A 23118-nucleotide genomic window follows, 5' to 3' on the forward strand; every position below is an offset into this window, starting at 1 on the left:
TGCGCAGTGGTTCTTGTTTACTAGTATTACCATGAAAACGGCCAATTTACCAATTATTCACTTTAACTGAATATACGTATTAAAAATTATTTTAAATTTCCTTCCGCCACTGGTAGAAACAGTACGTCACACTCCCAACTACTAATAGCTCTATTAAAATATATTCTTCCCATGTATTTATTTTTTCTGCACTTTCAATTATTATTATAACGACGGTTAAACTGCAAAACCTCGTAAGTCGATTTTTGGTCCATAATTGCTTTTATACTTTGTTGGTTAATACATTTACATATCTTTTAATCTACGAAAGCTTGTAAGTCAATATTTAAATTTATTGGTACTAGCGACATCTACAAAAACCTCATAAGTAAGATTTTAAGCAACAAAAACCTCGTAAGTCACTCTTTGAAAAAAAAACAATATTACTGAAGTTTACTTAAAAATGGTAATGGAATCGTTACCTAAAAAGAACCCTACACACACAAAACGAATAAATTGAATCGTACATAAAGAAACCAAAATGTTTTTCGTCTCTCCTCTAAAGTTACATAAAACTGACTTACGAGGTTTTGCAGTTTAACCGTCGATAAGTTACTCAAAATTTTGTTATTGCACAATATTATGCAATATTGTATAACTTTTTTAAGTAACACATTTTAAAAGCGTTTTCAATAATATATTTAGAGATATGTACATATATTATACCCTATTTCACGAACATACGCCTGTTTTGGATTACTTCGACAACGAATATTTTACTGTGCAAAATAAGAAGAACGAAAGTAAATTGCAAATTACGTTGTGGTTTATTGGAATAATTATTAGCGCCATTTACTTTCGTACTTCTTATGTTGTACAGTAAAATATTAGTTGTCGAAGTAATCCAAAACAGGCGTATGTTCGTGGAATGGCCCATACTTATTATACGAAAAATATTGCTCCAAACGAGAAAAAATTTAAAATAACTTGTGTCAGGTGTGAGGTTCGAACCCACGCTCCCTCTCGGGAACCAGAGCTTAAATCTGACGCCTTAGCTTGTGCTCACTACAGAGACCAAAGGATTGTATCCTCGCTCCCTGGTATTTATATTCGTGAATTCTCGCATATAAAATTATGTATTTATTATACATAGTTTACATCGATAATATAGTTTCGATCGTTATGTAAAATAAATACATTATTTTATATGCGAGAATTCACGAATATAAATACCAGGGAGCGAGAATACAATCCTTTGGTCTCCGTAGTGAGCACACCCTTAGACCGCTCGGCTAACCTGACTATAAATACTGAAACTTTCGAATATTATTTAAATATTGCAAATATGTACATTTCTCAATATTGCACAAAACAATATATATGTAATAAAAATTGGACCAATGATCTGAGAAAACGACTACATTTGGATGTGAGAGGAGGTGGCAATCTGATTTTTGGCAGAAAAAGTTACCTAGATATTATTATATTTGTTTAAAAACCAAAAAATTGTTAATTTTAAAAAATTCCTGAGACCGCCTACATAATCCTATTTCAATTCTATAAAGTAAGTTACATACGCGGAGTGCTCTTTTATATGCAAAAAAATGGTAAACTTCCATATGGTTTAGTATTTGTGGGGCGAGATTTATTTTTTTTTAATTTAGATTGCAAAGTTATTAAATAAATCTATTTTATTCAATTTAGTGGACTGTTTTATTATATTATAAGACTTTATAGAAGAATTATGAAGGGCTTGTGTTCAATATGAGTGGTTGGAAAACATTGAATAAGAAAATTGTTGTTTCCCCCCATTTTGGATGTACATTGTTTTTTGCATCAAGTATAATAAATTAAAACATTTTTAACTAGGCGTATCATATAGATAATTCAATTATCGCCATTTTATTTCAGTACAACTTTTCTGCAAAATGAATCGTTTCTGCAAAAAAAGCAACTTGGCCGTTATAAAAATGTTTTTAGGTAAAAATTAATGTAATTGATATTACAATAAACTGTGGCTTATCCCATATAAACATAATGTTTAACTTAAACATGCCCCAAGAAAAAGTTTCAAAACCTTTATAAGATATTTATTATTCGACTAGTAAATTTATAATATAGCGTCAAGTGTTGGGCTTTAGAGGGAATTAATAAAAAATAAATTCATATGAAAATTATATTTTTCGGCACTCACTATACAATTCGATAGTATAAAAAATATTTACAATAAAAATAAATAATATTTACAGTAACTCTTACAGATTACTTTGTACTTAAAATTATACTTAAAAACTATCAGCTTAACAGCGCTGTTAATGCGTCAAAAAATCTCGTCCTATCTTTGGCGTGTATTTCAAAATCTGAAATAAAAGAAAATGGATTAGTTGCAAATCGTTCGATACATTATAATTTTTTACAAAAAATTCAATGTAAAAATAATATTTTTAAAAAGTATAAGGTACGACAACAAAAGTTAACCACTATTATAGGGAACTAGCACATAAAAATATTTTTGCATAAAATTGTTAATTTATGTTTAAAAATATTATATTCAAAATAGAATAGTGTACGTACAACTGATAATAGTACCGCGCCCAAAATTTCCGTTTCAAACAACTTCAAAAGCGCGCGCTTGGGTCTGACGTAACCAACCATGAATTTAACCACTGTTCTCGTTCGCCCGTGCGGTGGACTATTGTATTGAATGACATATTTTGCCATTGCTAGTTGTGCATGTCGAATAACTGTGTTGTTTGCTCGGTTTATATTATTGTATTTAGTGTGTAATATACTTAAACAAAATGGAAAATAAATCTGCACAATATAAATATTGTATAGTGCCGGAATGCCAAAGCACAACTATCAGCACATCCAACAAACTTTTACTCTACCATTAGAACCAAAACGTCGATTAAAATGGCTAAAGGCATGCAGGTGATATAAAAAAGATATTTCACAAAGTAGCAAAAGTCTTTGTCCCGAAGGATCATTTTGATGTGAGTTTATTTAAATAGAAATTTTTTATTTCTAGAAAAAATATGAGTTGTTGTTTCATTAAATGTACCTACTTAAACTTGTTTATTTGTTGTAGTTGGAACAAGACATGGATAACTATATAAAATTCAAGATTATGGGTGGTCCCAAAATTATTAAGTCGGGTGTTGTCCCGCACATATTTGATTGTCAACCAGATAGAAAAGTCAGTTATACTTACAGGATGTATCAATGAAGTCACAGGATGCGTCACAGTTTACACGTTCAGCGGCTTGTTCAAAAGCTTTTCCAAAAAAGCTTAAAAGAAAACAAAACAGTAAGTATAAAAAATATAATTATAGGTATAAGAAATAATTATCCAAACTAAACGTAACACACTAATAGAGAACACTTTTGTTTATTAAATATTTAATAGCCCATTTTTGTTTATATAGGGTGTCCCAAAAGTAGCGAAACAGACGAATATTTCGCGAAATAAACATCGGATTGAAAAACTGATATAAAGACGTGTTCAATAATTTTCAAAAATCTATCGAATGACACCAAACATGACCACCCATTCCACCCCTGGAGGTGTGGTGGAGGGTAACTTAAAATCGTAAATAGAAACCTCCAGTTTTTATTGCAGATTTAGATTCCTTACGTAAAAGTAAGCAACTTTTATTCGAGACATGTTTTAGAATTTTGGGTAAATCGCGCTATAATCGAAAAAAAAAAAGATTTATCGTGATACCATAATAGATAAATTATAGAAACGGTCTAATATCTCGTGAAAAACCAAAAATATGTGCTTAATATTTTTCAAAATCCTATTGAATGATACCAAACACAACCCTCACTCTACACCCTGGAGGTAGGGTGGAGGTAACTCTAATATCTTAAATAGGAACCCCCATTTTTTATTGCAGTTTTGGATTCCTCATTATAGAATAAGTAATATTTATTTGAAACATATTTTAGAATTGTTTAGAGATGGCGCTAATAAATCGTACTTTTCCGATTATAGCGCCATCTATCAACAATCGGCCTGTGCCTTTACACATTTGTTAAAAGCTCAGACAACAGATAGATACCAAGGATTTTGCACTCCAACTTACAGAGAATTATCTCTGTGTCCATATAGATGTTGTTAACGCGTCCGCACGCATTCAATATTTTATTTATATGCATATTTCGACAGCTTGGATTCGGTTCGCTTCGGGATACACCACAGGCGGCTCTGAAGACGCTGAAAAGCAGAAACCATGGTCAACCAATGGCAGCGGCCCCGAATCGACTTTAATCTAAAGCTGTTTTTCCTCAGAGAGGAATTATTCGAGATTTCCTTTTACTTTGTTTTGTTCAAATCGTTTACAGCCAAAAAAACAGTAAAACATGCTGTTCCTTTACCTTTGGCATGTATGTATTAACCCTACTAATATTTTTGGACTTAAGAGGTCTATTGTAAGCAAATCATTAACGGATACTTACTTCTTTGGAGAATTCTCACATAATGGCGGTATCCCTAGTAATATACAAGTTCCAGATTCCAGATTTTTAGGAGCTGACACTATAAGTGGTAGTGTACTGGCTTTCCTATTTCTAGACATGGCGACGTATGCCCTCAAAAGAAAATGCGCTAACATCAATAACACATGCTGATGAGAAAACATGTGCCAGTTGGGGCTACCCTATAATAGAAAATAGTATTAGTAAATTTAATGAAAAATTTTTCTTGGTATAAGGTATATTTATTTAAAAAAAAACCCATAAGAGGGCCACAAATATCACAAAACGGTTTCGCTCTGTAAAAAGAGCATCATCAGTGTTGCAATAACATGCTAAGCCACCCAAAAATACAAAGGTTAAAACCTTTTAGAAACAGACTAAATGTCTTACATAAATAAATACTTGATGGATTCGACCGTTACTTGATGGAAGTTCATTTTATCTCACAATAAAACACTGAAAAACGTTTGTTTTCTATACTTCCACAAAATTTATTACAACTATGTTATTACTACAGCTGTTTCCGCAAAGTGCCTTTCTCAAGTGAGAAAGGCACTTTGCCGAAACAGCTGTAGTAATAACATAGTTGTAATAAATTTTGTGGAAGTATAGAAAACAAACGTTTTTCAGTGTTTTATTACGATAAGGCAAAGAAAATGATGATGATTAAAATTCATTTTGCTTATTACATATCTCTTTCCAGTTTCACTTCACAGGGTAATTGGTTTAGGAGGAAACAATTGGTTTAGGAGGTTAATCCACAAATTTATTAATTTGCTGAAGAGTAAGACTGGCGCCCTCATTTTAGTTTGTTCAGGATCTCTGTCTGGTTTTATTTATCTAACTTTCTGTTTTATTCTTTCAGCTCTCATTCTTTCACGCCCAAATTATTTCAGAGAGAAATCTGTTTTAATTTAATTCCTTTTTCTGCCTCTCGAATCCCACCTTCTTTTTGGTCTCTTGTTCCTCGGGCTTACTTAGCCGGTGCTCTATTCTATTCTTCTTCCTTCCCCCTTTCTGTTCTATTCTTTCTTCACTTTATTTTCGGCTTTCAAAGCCGAGTTTAGGTAGCAAAACACAAAAAAGAAAATTACAAGAAACCTACCTCTTGTATGATAAAATATACGAAAGGTCCAGCCGTTATAATCTGTTTCATATCTAAAGCACTTTGAACTGTTTTAAATATCGTTTTGGAAATGTCTTTAGCTCTATCTATTGCACTGCTAAGAATCTCCCTTTTCGTTCTGGATAGACAATCCAAGGTTAAGTTGAACAGTTCTTCAGGTTTCTTATCTCTAGGCTAAAAATAGACTAAAATTAGTAAATGAAAAAGCCGTTTTAACTTAATTATCTATCGCATAGTTTTTGAAACAGAAAAAAAGTTTAAAAATAATTTTTAATTTCTAGCACAATGTTATAATACTCGTCTATCGGCTTCTTTAGGTGTCTACAAGCCCATAACATTAAAAGATGAAGCGTGTTTTTGCAGAAAAAAAAACAGTAAACAAAACGTTGTTAAAAGAGAATAGTTATTTTGGACATTTGTGTTTAAGAATATGATCTGTGCACTATGTCTGCTTGAGTTTTCAATAAGGAGGTGCATTCTTACAAAAACTGAGAATGACTTGCAGTACTGCAAGCAAAATACAATTAATTAAATTTATCTTTATATAATAATTGCATATCATATAAATATTGTGGAGCAACATATAATTTTTTAAGTTATACTTCTTTACCGGCGATAGAGGGTGATTTTTTTATATGTTAAAACCTATCAGCCCGGCGCATGCGCATTATAACTTTGTTCTGATTGGATGTTCAAATGACATGTCAAAAATTATCCGATATGGCAGCTGTGGTTTGGAGGTAAAGGTAAAGGTAAACAAATGTATAATATATTAGTTTTATTGTTGTGAGGACAGAAACAAAAAAGTTTATAATATTGTAGTGACTTTTAAATAGTTTTTAAAAGCAACAGATACGTAATAATTGTTAATGTATCATAGGTATAAACCTACCTATTTGATCTGCCAAAATACATAGTATGTAATACTTTTATTTATATAATTTGATTACCATCAAAATTTCTATCAATATTCACCTAATATATTGTTTTTTTACTCTATGTTTTGTTGTATTTTTTCAATTCTAAATCATTTCAATTCAAAATTAAAATAATTTGATCAATTTTCAAAATATCAAAATATCACAAGTTTAATCCGTTTAGTTAGTCGATCTTCGTAAATAATGACACATAGTGTCCGTGGCTAAGCGGAGAAGGCGAATGAATTCCAATACCAACCGCTCTTATCAGCGCTGGTTCGAGTCCCAATAGAAACTTTCTTTTTTGTTTTTTTTTAATACATTTTATGATTGTAAGTATATTTATTATATAATTGTATTTTCAGAAAATACGTATTTAGTTAAAAAAATTTTCGACAATTAATGTTCAGACATCATTTGTGGCTTGTTTAATTTGTTTGTGTGTGTTTTATTCTTTTATTATTTTAATTTTTGGCACTGTTCTAATAAAAATGTTTGAGAAGTAGTAAGTATAAATTAGTTTAATATTTAAACAAAATATAAATAAAAAGTATATTAATTTCGTTTAAATCATTTAATAGAAGTATAACTTCTTACGTGCGTACAAAGTACACACACATTCTTTTTTTTCTTCAATGACAGTAGGTATGAAATATACTTCAATTGACAATATGAATTATTTAAGAAAGATGCAATATTTCTCCGCTATTCTCGCACGATCGTTTCTCGTATCCCCTCCAAGTACTTGCACACCGCGAATAGCATGTTTAAGTTTTGCATCAGAACATGTCGATTGGGACACTAACGACTGGACTAATATTTTTTTTACTGGTTAGTCAAGATTTGCACTTTGTGGATCCGACAGATACTTTGTACTTGCTTATGATTTGAAAATATACACACAAGAACTGAAAGACGACAGTTTAATAAGCTCGCTCCAATGAAATAATTTTTTGAATTGTTTCTCAAAAATTGCAGAAATAAGTATGTATATTCCATCTAAGTTTGTGACTTTGGACGAAATATTGCCCGCTTATTATATATGTACCTCCATATTTGCTTTCCAAAAACAAGCAACTATCTTCTCGTACATCCCAAAGGTTGGCAAGGATGTAATGTCACACACCAACAACACCTAGATTGTGTTTGATCAACACGTGATCAATCTAATGTTTCAATAATTGTAAAATAATATATTTTGTTTTGTATACTCTTTTAAAAATAAATATCACCCGCCACTGGAAATTTGGTGCTTCATAATATGACCTACAGTATGCGGCAAAATAAACAGTACTGAAATCAATGAAACTTGAAATGTTTATGATTATTTATATATCTAGTATACATGATACAACCTTGCCAACATTATTCACGACGACGCACGTTCCTGATAAAACAGATGTTAAAGATGCCCTCTGGCCAGTGGCGGATCTACGTGGAGGGAAAATGAGGAAATTTCCCCCGCTAACAAGGTCCAAAATTAAAGAAACCACAGAAAGACAAAGTCAACCCAATAAACACGTTAGTAAGGAAAAATTAAGGGAACTTAATGCCTAAAGTTATTATTTATGTCTCTTATGTAATCTGAGTTTATCTTTTTTATGTCTTTTGGTAGGTTTTTCATTGGAAATTCCCCCCTAAGGCAAATTTCTTCTCCCAAGGCAACTTTCTAGATCTGTCACTGCCTCTGGCACGAAAAAATCTTTAATTCTAGTCCGCAATTCCTAAATGGCAGACGATGGGTATGTCTGACTCCTTCAGAATTCCCCATATGTACGCACCTGGTGGCGTTAGTTCTGGTGAGTGGCAACCCCCAAAATGATCGCTCAGTATTCGAAGAGACAGTGTGACAGGTTGTCCCGTCCTGCTGAAACCATTGTTGATTTTAAGCTTTGACCGTTTTCGTGACCATTTCCGTATTACCGAAAATAGTACTTCACCATGAAAAAATTTTGTGCAAAACTGAGAACCATTCTGAAACATCTAACAGTATCACGTCATTCATATACGTTATAACGACGTTCAGAAACCACTCAGTACGTTTCGGCGCCTGACACATACCTACAAATTTGAGGCATACGAATTTCAGTACTGTTTATTTTGCCGCATGCCGTACTTATGTATTTATAAAACACTTACTGATGATTCTAGTATAGCTAATAAGGCAAAAACTATATCTGCCGCGCAGTATCTATTTCTGTATCCATATTGAAGTACAAATGATGCATAAACTATATCCTGCAAGCCATACTTTTCTGAAAGTTTTTCTAGTGATTCGTGAAACTCTTTCCTTAGTTGTAAGTCCATACTTTTGAATGCTTGCTGACTTTGAATAAGAGGAAACCTAAAATAAATTACGAAAAAAATTTTTTTTAAAGCACTTAAAAAACACACTGGCAAATTTAAAGGATCAGAGGATCACAAAATTTTTTGCAGATTCATAATCAGTGTCATTTAGGTCACTAGAAAATGCACTTAAAAATATAGGATTTATATCGTACTATTCCTGGTAAGCTTTCTGAGAGTGCATCTTATTCCATTTACTTCGGGTAATAGGGAACTTGCACATTTTTTTATTACGTATGTTCAGTTTTGTTTAAAAATGAGATTTCCAAAATTTCACTCTTTAAAAACTCATAATAACTTAGAATAGTCCTGTCGCCAGGGGGGGTACAACGGCCTCCTGTATTCAGATGGACTTACCCAAGTTTCTTTTTATGGATTTTGACCTGTAGAACACGAATTTTTTGGGTAACAGTTGATCCGGATGTCGATAAGATTGTTATAAACCAAGAAGTTGAGGAATCACATAACAGCGATTTCTCGCAAAACAAAACATTTTTTTGTATTTTTTGGGCCATTCTAACCAAAAAATGTTCCTACAAATTTTTTCGTAGGATGCATAGTTTTCGAGATAAACGCGGTTGAACTTTAAAAAAATCGAAAAATTGCAATGTTTGAACCCGAATAACTTTTGATTAAAAAATAAAATAGCAATTCTGCTTACCGCATTTGAAAGTTCAAGTGAAATTATATCGGTTTTAATTATTTGTATTGCTAAAAATTTAATATTTTATTGTTAAAAAAAACTATAAACACCTATTGCTTGAGTGATGTTTTTAATGATTTCTCATTTAAAATCGAACAAGTAGGTAGAAGAGGTAAAAGTGCAAGCGAGGCTATTTCTACGTAGCATGCATTAAAACGCATGTATTAGCCACGGGAAACACTATGTGTTTACAGCTTTTTTTAACAATCAAAAAATAAATTTTTAGCAATGCAAATATTCCAAACAGATATAATTTGACTCAAACTTTTAAAGGCGGTAAGCAGAATTGCTATTTTATTTCTTATTCAAAGGTTATTCGGGTTCAAAAATTGCAATTTTTCGATTTTTTGAAATTTCAACCGCGTTTATCTCGAAAACTATGCATCCTACGAAAAAACTTGTAGGAACATTTTTTGGTTAGAATGACCCAAAAAATACAAAAAAATGTTTTGTTTTGCGAGAAATCGCTGTTATGTAATTCCTCAACTTCTTTGTTTATAACAATCTTATCGACATCCGGATCAACTGTTACCCAAAAAATTCGTGTTCTACGGGCCAAAATACATAAAAAAACTTGGGTAAGTCCATCTGAATTAAGAAGGCCATTGTACCCCCCTGGCGACAGGACTAGAAGTACAAATTTAAAATCTTCTGTGTTTTAAAATAGTTCAAACGACCCGTGACGTCACATAGTTTAACTTTATGGTTATATTTATGTATATTCTTCTTCTTTAGTTTATTGGCCTCCACCTACTTGGGTATTTGGGCTCATCGTTGCGGAATAAGGGAAAAATATTTATATTCTAATGACATTTATCGTATGTCATTGTAATAATATACCAGTTTGTTGAGATTGGAGTTTGATACAGTTTTTGAAGGAAAGGAAAGAAGGTTTACTATGGAAAATAAAAGAAAACATTATAAGTGTTGTTTAGTGCTATTTTGTAAAAGTAAAAGTTTTCTATGTATTTAAAAATAGTTCAAACGATCAAACGTATTTTCTACTGACGTTTATAATGTCTAATTTAAAATTATATACAATTTTGTTTAGGTACTTTGTTGGTGCAGAATGTCAACACACAACCATATGACATCACGACGCATTTTGGGCTAGCTGCAATAATTTGAATTTAGAATCGTCTTTAGGGGCCAAACGGAACACAAAAACAACTTTTTTTATCTTTGATATATGTTTTTAATTATATTCTGTTGTGATTTATAACATTTTTTTCGAATTTAAAATTTTATGCAAGTTCCCTATTGTTTTTGTATATATGCTCTGTTCGTTTATACCCAGGGAACCGCGTTACTGATTCTGAATATCATATATTATAAATATTAAAATAATATCCTTCTGATAACTCACCCCATGTCTGCTAACAATTCATGCAATTTTTTATCTCCCTTCAGTGACCAAAGCTTCATTTTAACTGCTGGAAACATGGAATACTTCAAACTGCTTTTTACTGACCAATGTCTGTAGAGGGTCAATTTCAAATCATTCTCAAATGTAATTTTAAGTGATGTCATAACGTCTGTGTCATTAGTTTTGTTCTGTAAACGTACCGCATGTGCCTGTAAAGGCCCTATTTCCAACGTATATAGGGTGCTTTCTATTTTTCCTAAAAGCATTTGTTCTGTTAATGCTACTATGGCCAGCCAGAGTAGGTCCTTGTCATCTTTATTCAGTTTCCAGGCAAGTTCGAAAATTCTTATTGCACTCTAAAAAAACAAGAAAAGAATTAAATAATACATTGATAATTAAGGAACCTTTATCATGTGTCAACCTCGAAAAATAATTTTTTTTTTATTAATTTCGAAAGTTTTGGCTTTCAAGCACATAGTGTTAAAATTTTGCCATTTCTTTATAGAACTTTAGCTTTAGTTTTTTTTATGTTATACTTCTTTAGGCGCGATTGGGGAAAAAGTTGGGATTGAGAATAAATGTAAATGTGCGCGAATTCATCAAAAATTTTTAGCTATACGCACAGATGAACGTTACATGTTTGCTTTGATTGTGCATTCCAATGACCTGTCAAAAATTATTCAATATGGCGGCTGTGGGTACACAAATGTTGTTTTTTAGTTTTTTTTTTGTTGTGAGAACAGAGATAAAAAGCAACTAGTACTTAAGGCCATGGGTACATAATTCGCAAATATTTTACGGCCATCCCTACTTTTCTGTCTTTACATGGCAAATTACGTGTAGTAAAATTCACACTGGTATGGATATGTAAACATTACTAGAATGTCATTCTACTTAAAAATGTCATCATTAACTTAAAGAGATGTCTTTTGAATGTTCTTGGATAACTGTTATTTATTGTAGAATTGCAAATTATTAATTCAAATAAGAAATGTGATAATTTTTGTACTAACTATCTATTCAGTGATTGTAATAATTTATATGTACAACAAAAACTAATACTCAATCGAGAAAAGAGGAAAAGTGTTAAAGTGATTTTTTTAATAATATATTGTTACTATGGAACGCTTACAATTTTGAACATCTTTAACAACAAAATACTTGGATCATAGAATATATTATCCTGATGTATTCTTTGCTTGGATCTTCCACAAATAATACACAATAACTAACTTTTTATTAAGTTCACGTCCACGTCTTAAATCAATTATTTATCAAATACACTATACATCAATATTATTTAATCAACAACTCAAAATATTCCCGATGCCACGTCAAATATTTAAAATTGTCCTGATTGTCACAATCTGACTGACAATATGCTGACAATATTCTATTCGACTGAGTGCGTTGTAAGACAAAGATAGATTTGGAAAATATTACCACGGACATGGTGTCCATTTTTTCGAATCCTGAAAAAACTAATAAATACTTTTAAATAATTTAAACGCAGAATGAAAGACTTATAATCGAGGGCCGAAAGTCCCTTAGAATAAATAAAAAGTTTATTTTGAATGATATATTTGATATTAAAAATCACTATAAATTTTCTCTTAGTTTTTCACTTCTGTAACTTATTCAAATAATCATTATAGCAGTTCTCAGGGACTTTCGGCCCTCATTAATAACGTAATCTTTTATTCTGCGTTTAAATTTTTCAAAAATACTTATTAGTTTTCTCAGGATTCGAAAAAAATGAATCCCCATTTGAATAGCATTGCAGCCGAAAATACGTACCCATCCTCTTAACTGTATAAGTTTTAGTATTGTAATACAAAACTATATACCTATATGTAAAATGTAGTTCTTCGATTTACCCATTTTGGTTTCCAACAAAATTTCTATCAATCTTCATCTAATATGTTGTTTTCTTACTCTATATTTTGTTGTATTTTAATATTTTAGTTACACAAAAATCAAACTAATTTGATTAATTCAGACAATAAGCAAATATGACCAACTGTCAAAAAGTTTAAAACATTCTTTTGTTTTAAAAATTTTGCATTTATTTTAAGAGTGCATTAAGCCAAAAAAACTGTAGAACCTTATTTACCGTAAAACTCACAGAATTAATTCCAAAAGAAATCGTTTTTCTCAAAATTGACACATGATACAGGCCCCTTAAGAAACTATGCACAGACTAGTACTTTTTATTTTAAACCTGACTTTGTCACAATGTTAATTCATCCCATGCAATGATTTTTTTTGGAAAATTTAATTGAAAATACTAAAGCTGTGTGCAGAAAAAAATAATTACAAAGAAAATTCCACACCTGTAATTTTGAACCAATCAAAATACGTTATTTTGACAGATCACCATGGCAACGGAGGTATTTTATCGGAAATTTTTTGCTCGTGGGGTACCCAACAGCGAATTATAGTGGAAATTTTTTGACGTTTACAATAACAGAACATTTTTGACAGACTGGTTTTTATTTGTTTACATAATTTAGTTTTGATTCATTTTCTTTCACTTGTAGTTACTCAAAACTTATGTAAAATTGAAGAATATACTATTTTCTATCTTGAAATGGTATTCCCATGCAACTACAATGAGTAGAAATTACGAATTTGAAAGCCTAAATAATTGCTGACAAAGCTATGGCGCGCTATTAATCTGTTCATGCAGCTTTGGATTTTCAAATGCAAATTTGGTGTGGAATTTTCTTACCGAATACCACGCGAAGTCAAATTAATATCCGGAAATTTTTTTTTGATCATGAATATTTTTAGAAAATTTCCCTCGTCTGCGACTCGGGAAATTTTCAAAATATTCATGATCTCAAAAAAATTTCCGGAAATAATTTGACCTCTAGTGGTATTACTAGTGAAAATTTTTTTAACTTACTGCCCTAGCATAGTATGTAAACTGAGAATATTCAAAAATTAATTTATCACGGTTTTCTTCCCACAACCTTTTTTCTCTTCTCTTTATTAACTGTTCTTCATCCAACCTTCTTCTTTTTGCTGCTTGTGATTCATCATCAGAATCGTCTTCTTCATCGTCAGACTAGAATGATAAAAAAAAAGAAAACTGTAATGAGGTGGCAACAATTTAGTGTTAAAAGTTACATCGATAGTAAATAATACCATTAATGGTAAATGTAAACTAATGACGTGTTATCAAAACTTCTACTTCTGTCACATTTATGTGCCATTTTAAAAGACTACTATAATACTTCTACACAGTTTTAGTAATTTACAAAAAATACTTAGGAACATGGATAACATCAAATGTAGACCAAACCAAAGAAATTAAAACATTGAAATAGCATATGCATCATTCATTAATAAAAAAGTTTCTTTGTTGTCAGGATATAAGCCTAAGGTTTTCTACAGACTCTTCTTTATGACTTGGAAGCGTGTACATTAAAACAAGTCCGTCTGAATAAGTTGGTCGCCTTTGAATTTTGGTGTTACAAAAAAATCATACAATATCATGGATTCAAAGAATGTCAAATGTGGAGGTAACTAGAAGTATAGGACATGAAGCGGAAATAATATTAACTATAAAAGACGAAAACTTGAGAACCTAGGACATGTGATGAGGAGGCAAAAATATTCATTGTTACAACTTATTATGCAATGCAGAATCTAAGGAAAGCAAAATGTGGGAAGACGAACAATATCCTGGTTTAAGAACTTAAGAGAATGTTCGAATGCAGCAGAGCAGAACTATTTAGAGTAGCAGTCAACAGGGTCCTCATAGCCATGACGATTTCCAACCTTCGATAGAATATGGAACTTAAAGAAGAAGACACAGTTTTAACAATATAATATAACAATAAGCTACTATTTAGGATATACTAGATGATCCTACATACTGGTACACATTGCACGTAACATTTTTACTGTGACTGTTACACACTATAACAAAAACCACCAACATCAGTGTACTTGAAATCGAGATAAGTGCAACGAAAGAAATACACTTATACCTAAATATTGCATATAGGGGTTAGGGTTAGATTTAACCAAATTGTTAATATTATTTATTGAAAATATTTAAAATAATGGATTATTTGACCAGCAATGTGAAATATTAAAAATTTTTAAAATAAATATCTGAAAAATGCAATAAAATTATAAGTAGACATAAAACGAATTCTTTTTCTTTTATTAATAATTATCCGTTAATTTCGTACTAGGGATAGAATTGTGTATTTGTCTGACTGGAAAATCTATTGCAACTGGCTGAACGACTAATGTCTGCTATTAAAAAAAATGAAACAAATTAATTTTCAGAATAAAATATTCAAATGATTATGTACAATCATACAATAATAATTCTATAACTTTGATTCTATATGTTGAAGTTAGAAATCCACAGTTAGGCTTGAAACAAAGCTATTTGGAAAAATCACTGTGATTTATCAATGATCCGGCACCAAAGTTACTGGTTTTGTAAAATCTTTTGTCATTGCTATAGAAAAATGACTATTCTCTAACTTTACTGCAATTTAATTAGCTGGAATCTGGGAAAAATGATTTAAAAAATTTCAGAATCAAAAATATTCATTCAAAATAAATCAAGATGTCCATTACATCAAAAACAATGTCCAAGAAGTTTAAATCTGACATTCAAGTACAGTAAAACCTCGATAATACAGACTGATTGCGGGCATTGGGTGTCCGTAAAGCCAAAAGTCCTTTATAGAAAAAAAAGATTTAAAAGAAATCAAAATTTTTTTTTTTGAAAATATGTACAGGGTTATTCACTATATTTTGACCGCCCTGTTAACTGCGTTATTTACAGAATTAGAAAAAAATGTTAAATACAAAAGTTATTCGATTTTTAAATTATGATTTTTTGACATATATAATATTGTACTAGTGACGTCATCCATTTGGGCGTGATGATGTAATCGACTATTTTTTTTAAATAGGAATAGTGGTCGAGTGCTAGCTTATTTTGAAAGATTATTGAATTCCCTATTCAGTAATATAAACATTAACATGTATAATTATACAGGGTATCAAAAAAATTATTTTTTAATTAAATTAATTGACACAAAAAGAAGAATGTATGTAATTTATTTAATTTAAAATACATTTTACTGCTGTTAGAAAACAGAAATAAAAGTTTATTGCACAAATAAACATTTATTTTTGCTTAAATTCAATGTTCAAACTGCCAAAAGGCAGATGGGTGGCAGATTGAACATTGAATTTAAGTGAAAAGTAATGTTTATTTGTTCAATAAACATTTATTTCTGTTTTCTGACAGCAGTAGAATGTATTTTGAATAAAATAAATTACATACATTCTTCTTTTTGTGTCAATTAATTTAATTAAAAATTTTTTTGGACACCCTGTATAATTAATCATGTTAATGTTTATATTACTGAATAGGGAATTTAATAACCTTTCAAATGAGCTAGCACTCGACCCCTATTCCCATTTAAAAAAATAGTCGATTACGTCATCACGCCCAAATGGATGACGTCACTAGTATGTCAAAAAATCATAATTTAAAAATCAAATAACTTTTGTATTTAACATTTTTTTCTAATTCTGTAAATAAAACAGTTTACAGGGGGGTCAAAATATAGTGAATAACCCTGTACACTGTATTTAGATATATTATAAATAAAAAATACAAAACACAAACAAAATTCTATTTAGTTGTCTTCAGACATTCGTCGTGAAGTAAACATGGTTTGATATTGACGCACTTCAATAAAGCACTCAATAAAGTTTCGTTTGCTGTTTTTTTTATTATCAACTCCCTAAAATTATGAAATTGCTTATACAGATTCGGCACTTTTTTAACTACCCTATGGGTTATTCAGTGTGTGGAATAAAGATAATATTTAATTGTGTGAATACAAGTGAGATGCAGTCACGATCTCGAATGAGTGGGTTTGATCTTGAAACAGTGTTGCTACATTTCTGTTACATCTTTCCTTCTAAAATATTAGTGAGATACATAAGAGTAAAATAGTATTTAATTTCACTAGAGTTCATTGTAAAATTAAAATTAATATTGTCACAAAAAAAAACTTAAATAAAGTAGCAATGTAATAGTTATTTTCTAAGCGATTCTATTAATTACTTAATTAGTTAACAAAGAACATTGACTTAAGGAATTGATGCGTGGCAACTACGCGTTATTCCCCTCAATTCGTAGCAAAATAAGCCACGCCCTCCTGCCAAAATTAAACTTCAGTTCAGTCCGATATCCTCTGCCGGTGCGATAAATGACTTAAGATTCTGCATCGCGCCAAGGGAACCGAATGAAACTAACTACTTGCACGATTGCAGCTTTCTATGCATATCTACGCGGTATTTACGAATGGATTCTTATTTTTTATGGATACGTATTTAAAATATATTTCACCTAAAACATTGTTCTATTTCTTCTATTGTTCTATCTAATAAAAAGCTTCTATTTTTTGTGGCATTTACTTATGTAATTTATTATTCTAAATGGGAAATAAGCCGCAATTTAACTTAAAAAACTCCTACTTCGAATGTCGTTGTCAAAATACAAAATATTATCTAATAAATTGAACAAAAATGTTGTAGGTATCCTTCGCTTGATTTCTTCCGTCATGACGTTTTCTTTGGCGATCAGTATGTGAATTTGTCCACCGCTTTAAAGGTAGAGTTATCAACAGCGAATTGGTGACCGATGTTTCTGGCTCTATTGTTGGGTGTTGATGCCATCGTCTTAGTTTTCTCCTCGTTTACTTGCAGCGCTATATTTTTTGAAGCATTTGAGAAGGTGACATTTCTTCTAGCTTGCGTGTTGTCGGGAAACTAGGTCCACGTCATCTACATATGCCAAAATTTGAGATGATTTATTAAAAATATTTCCTCTGTTGTCTATTCGGGCATTTCAACCGACTTTTCCAGAGCTATGTTGAAAATGAGACACACCAGCGCATCTCCTGGTCGCAGCTCAACATACGTTTCAAACGCCATTGTTCGCCCTGTATTTCGAATTTACGCATTGTAGCCTTAACCAATATTATCAGTTTATCAGGGATGTGGAATTCATCCATGGCTTCATACAATTTAATATTTGTCCTTATTTCGTTGCATATAGGTCGTCGTCGAGATTTCCGTCCAGCATTTTCAACTTCAGATTTCGTAACTATGGATTTTTACGGGGTTGGGTAGTTAACCCAACGCCAAACCCCCTTTTCGGAGGGCCATTTCACCCGCTCTCGTCAGTTCCCGACCCAACTTTCCACCCGGGCTTGGATACCGGATCTCTAGGTTGGGTTGCTCGGTTAAGAGGGGACACCAACGTGAAGGTGAGAGTCGGATTTGAGTAGAAGAGGCTAATTGGAGTAAACTGGAATCAACTCCATGTTTTCGCATTCTACCCCTTTATCCCCCAAAAAAATTTTTAACCTAAATAACAAAATAAGTACTTTTTTTATAAAAATATAACCAACCTAACAATAACAATTCTAAATAATTAAATTAAAATTAAAGTCATTTTAAAAAATATTTTTTTATAAGAAAACCAACTGAAAAATTTATTCTAAATAATGAAATTAAAATTAAAGTCATTTTAAAAAAATATTTTTTTATAAGAAAACCAACTGAAAAATTTATTCTAAATAATTAAATTAAAATTAAAGGCAAAAACAATTCTAAACAAGTAAATGTTCTAACAAACCACCCTCTTGCAGTGAACAAAAACCGAATCGATCATACAATGAAGATCTCATTGCATTCAGCTGATCTGGCTCTACCTCACTGCAGAGCTGAACAATTTTTTGTTGTAATTCTGCTAAAGTGGTCGCTCGTTCAAATTCATGCTGATATATTTTGGATTTTAGCATACCCCAGAAATAAAAATCTAAAGGTGCTAAGTCTGGTGATCTAGGGGGCCATTCTATTGTCCCTCGAGTAGAAATTAATCGTCCCGGGAATGTTTGTTCCAAATAATTTCTGACTGCTGCTGAATTGTGTGCTGGGCAACCATCCTGTTGAAACCAGACATCGTCGAAGTTGGGCGCGACGTTTCGAATTGCGGGAATAATCTGATTTTGCAATAATTCTAGGTACTTACGTCCATTCAGATTTCCCATAATAAAAAATGGACCAATTATATGATCGCTATAAAGTCCAGTCCACACATTTAATTTTTTTTGGGTATTGTGTTCGCACAGCAATAATCAATCGTTTATTTTTCCTAGACCAATAGCGGACGACAGATGGATTATGACGTCTGTGGATGGTGAATGAAGATTCATCGGTAAACATAATATTTTTTAAAAAGTTATTGTCGACATTCGACTTCTCAATCATAGCTTGACAAAATTGCATACGTTTAAAATGATCGTCTGGGAAAAGTTCTTGTGTGGTTTGCACTTTATAGCACTTGTATCCATTTCGCTTTAAAATGTTCCTTACAGTGCTCTCCTTTAGGTCAACTTCGTCGGCAATTTGTCTGCTCGAACAAGGCTTTTCTTCAGCAGCTAAGCAGACTTGCATTTCGCGAGCTTCGCGTTCGACAGAAATTACTTTCGGTCGTGATTGATTCGCAGGACGACATTTTCTACAGTTATTTATGCAACCAAAATTTTCGAAATGTTTAATTATTGACCGAACTGTTTTTTTTTTGTTGGAATTGGGCGATTTTCAAAATCACCAATAAATAAATGTATTATTGTCAGAATAGAATGTCCCACATAATACCATTTTATCATTTGGATCTTTTCTTCTCGTTTATAAAAGTTTGGCATGTTAATTATTATTTTTTAATTTTCAACCTTATGTGACAACAGCTTGTAAATGTAAACAATAGAACCTGAAATCTGAAATTCGACCTGTTGAACGCGAAAATATGAAAAATAGAAGCAAATCATAAGCCCCGCCTAGCCTTTTAGGGAAATGAGGGGAATATTGCTGTCTGTCTAGTAAAGTTGCGCTGTTGTCACTCATCAATTTGTAAAGTCAGTGTTCTGTGTTAATTAATCAAGTAATTGATGGAATCGTTTAAAAAATACAATTAGGTACATCACTACTTCATTTAAGTTTTGTTGGGACAATATTAATTTTCATTCGACAGTAAACTGTAACGAATTTAAATATTATTTTACATTCAATATCCGTCTAATATTTTAGAAGGAATGATATAACAGAAATATAGCAACACTGTCGAATTGTCAGACTCGTTAGTTGACTGGAGTGGGGAGACTATCCACAACATGAGTGGATTGTGTCTCACTCGCATTCAAACAATTAAGTATTATCTTTGTTCCACACACTGAATAATCCATAGGGTAGTTAAAAAAGTGCCGAATCTGTATAGTTGAACTTTGTTATCTGACGAATAATCAATAAATTTTATTAGATTGTCGAGATGTGATCTTACCTCTGATTACTTCATTTTTGGCAGTGTTGTTTTGTCTTCTTTGCTATCTTTGCTTCGATCCTTAATTTTTAGGTTCATAATTTCATCTGCTATTTTACTTTCAGTATGACGTTATATCCAGGGGCACTTTCATCTACTTCTAGCCATTGCAAAACATCTTCTTCAGCTACCTACTTCTTCTCCGGCTTTATTGTGTATTGTCCTACAGAAATAAGGAATTTCCAATCCTAAGCCTATATCTGCATCTTGGCTATCAAACAAATTTTTCTTTTGCAAGGTACACTGCCCTCTTGTATCTTCTGCATTATATTCATCATGTAATACAACCATTATTTCATCTAAATACTTTCTGTGAGATATTCATTTGGTTTCCAAAATTATTCCATTATCCAAGGGTTGAAAAAGCGATGTATTTTTTTTTGAAAAAAAACATACAACTAAGGTTTGTAGGTAGGTGTAGCATTTGGATCCACTTGGGACCCTGTTGATATTCAATGTATCTTGGTGTGTGACAGGTGAATCACGTATAATATTAACAGAACATTTAATTTTTTTACATTTGAGTGGATTTTTGTCTGTTATATCCGAAGTTCGTTAAATCAAGGTTTTACTGTAATGTTAAAGACTTCAGTATTTAAACTTCAACGACTTTTCATAACTACATATAGATGACTAGAAGCAAACAAAAACCATTGGCAATCTAGTAGTAGATGGGTTTATGTAACCACTACACTTATATTTTTTTTAGAATTTAACTGTTTTTTACATGTTTTATTGACAATAAAAATAAACTTGGAATTAACAATATTTGAAAAAGTAAAACGGTCATGTATGTGTGTGTTAACATTGAATGTCTGAACTCAAATAAATATCTGATTTTGGTAAAGCTTTCACTAGAATCTCTAGGAAATGAGAAGAGTAGTAAAAAATACATCAGCCACATTTGGATACTTGATTGTGGCTTTAGATACTATTAGCGTAAACAACAATCACATAATAATAGATCTTTGTTTCGGGTGAGAGATTAACAAACAAATTAATAAAAACAGATATGGGATATAAAAATATGCTGCAATGGAGCAGAAGAGAACTTGAAAGTTAATTGATAGTATCAGCAGAAAATCAAATATTACTCAACACTTTCTATTTCAATATTTCCAATTTGTTTCTTAGTTGTATCTATCTATATTACAATTAAAAACGATTTTGATATATTAGTTATAATTAAAAAAAAATTACCTCTTCTCTAAAAACATCATGGAATTCTGGAACAGCAATATCTTCTTCTGGAGTTGAAAGTATCCTGACCTGTCCATTACTGTAGATATTGCACAGATCTGTAGGCCTATGACTGTCCAAAATAAAAAAAGTAACGTCCTCTTCAGCTTCCAGTTCTTCAACAATATCGATAGTTCCCCCACAATTTAATAAAATAAAATATTTAACATCATTGCAGTTTTCCCTATATGCTGTTTTGATATCTTGTTTGCCTTTTATTACAGCCAATGAGTATAAAATATGCTTGTACCTAAGAAGAGACTGGAGTATTTTACATGCACATATACTATCGATATCATAATGAATCATTAGAAATATTCGCTGTAAATAAAAAAACAAGCCATATTAGTATCTTGGTAATATCAAGGATTAAGCCTAAATAAATTGAATATAAGCTGGAAAATATCCTAGAATTATTTAAAAGATAAAAACAACATACCTTTCCAGATAAATATTCATAAAAATCGTTTTTTATATCATCCACATACATCGTAAATAAATCTAAAAAAGACAAAAAGCTAACATCCCACCAACATTATAACCTCTTTCAAGTAACCGCCAAAGCAGATGTTTCCATAGATTTATAATACTCTAGATTGCGCCTTACGATCTTAAAATGGGTGACGGTTGCGACAGAGATAAATGAGCCTATTTGGTCGGTAGTCTCTTTCTAATTCAAGGGGAGTATCGACGACGTCACTATCCTACTCTGTCGTCGAGTATTTTAGATGGTTTGACAGTTCGAGCGGATGGCGACGAGAACTGGTCGTTTGTCTTCGGACGTGGATAATCCTGGTTCGAATCCCATACCAATCTTTACTTTTTTATTTTTAATTTAATCAATATTGCGTTTATTAGATATTATTACATCTCTAAAATAAATCTATGCAAAGAAATATATAACAAATAAGAAAAACTGTGTAGGTACCTATATAGATTTTTAAAAATATAAAAGCCAATGTTATTTTTTTTAATAAGTTAATGGTAGAATACTATAAAGTAATTAAAAATATTCGTAAAAAATTACCAATAATTAATATCAACATAATGTACCATCGATTTATTAATTGAATCGGTCATTTCAAAAATAACACGAGTCACATATTCCTAATTTTACAGAAGAGCAAAGAAAACTTAACTACCTATATAGTCGAAAGATGGATGAAATGGATGACATCAAAATTCAAAGTTATATTGTAGTTTTGTTCCTAATGTTTTTACTGGACTGGTGTCGTTTTTGCACACAACGTTTATCTTAAAGGAGTCTATTCCTCTCAAAAAGTTAGTTTCTCAAAATTGTGGACTTTGCTGTTTTTGAAATGACCGATTCAATTATAAGTAATTAGACATTATTTTTATTTATGAAACTATTGTTACAATTTTTTAAAAAAGTAGAAGCAAAACAAATATTATTCACATCATTCGAATAAGGACGAATTTATATTAATAACGAATGACTTTTATTTTACTATGCAGTTCACAAAATGTATTCCAATATTAACTTACTATACATAGGTACTACAT

General features: G+C 31.3%; 1 protein-coding gene across 1 annotated transcript; it reads right to left on the reverse strand.

The window, feature by feature from the left end:
• Positions 1-2141: 2141 nt before the first annotated feature.
• LOC114328442 (cell division control protein 45 homolog) lies at positions 2142-22509 on the reverse strand. The gene is made up of 9 exons (XM_028277293.2): positions 22034-22509; positions 21556-21915; positions 13828-13989; positions 10920-11275; positions 8644-8848; positions 5567-5761; positions 4444-4643; positions 3194-3270; positions 2142-2339 (listed from the first exon to the last, which is right to left on the reverse strand). Exons 1-9 carry the CDS (start codon positions 22082-22084, stop codon positions 2275-2277), a joined length of 1671 nt encoding a protein of 556 aa, XP_028133094.2. The 5' UTR covers positions 22085-22509; the 3' UTR covers positions 2142-2274.
• Between the last annotated feature and the right edge of the window lie 609 nt (positions 22510-23118).

Source organism: Diabrotica virgifera, chromosome 7, assembly GCF_917563875.1.
Source record: "Diabrotica virgifera virgifera chromosome 7, PGI_DIABVI_V3a".
NCBI classification, from domain to species: domain Eukaryota; kingdom Metazoa; phylum Arthropoda; class Insecta; order Coleoptera; family Chrysomelidae; genus Diabrotica; species Diabrotica virgifera.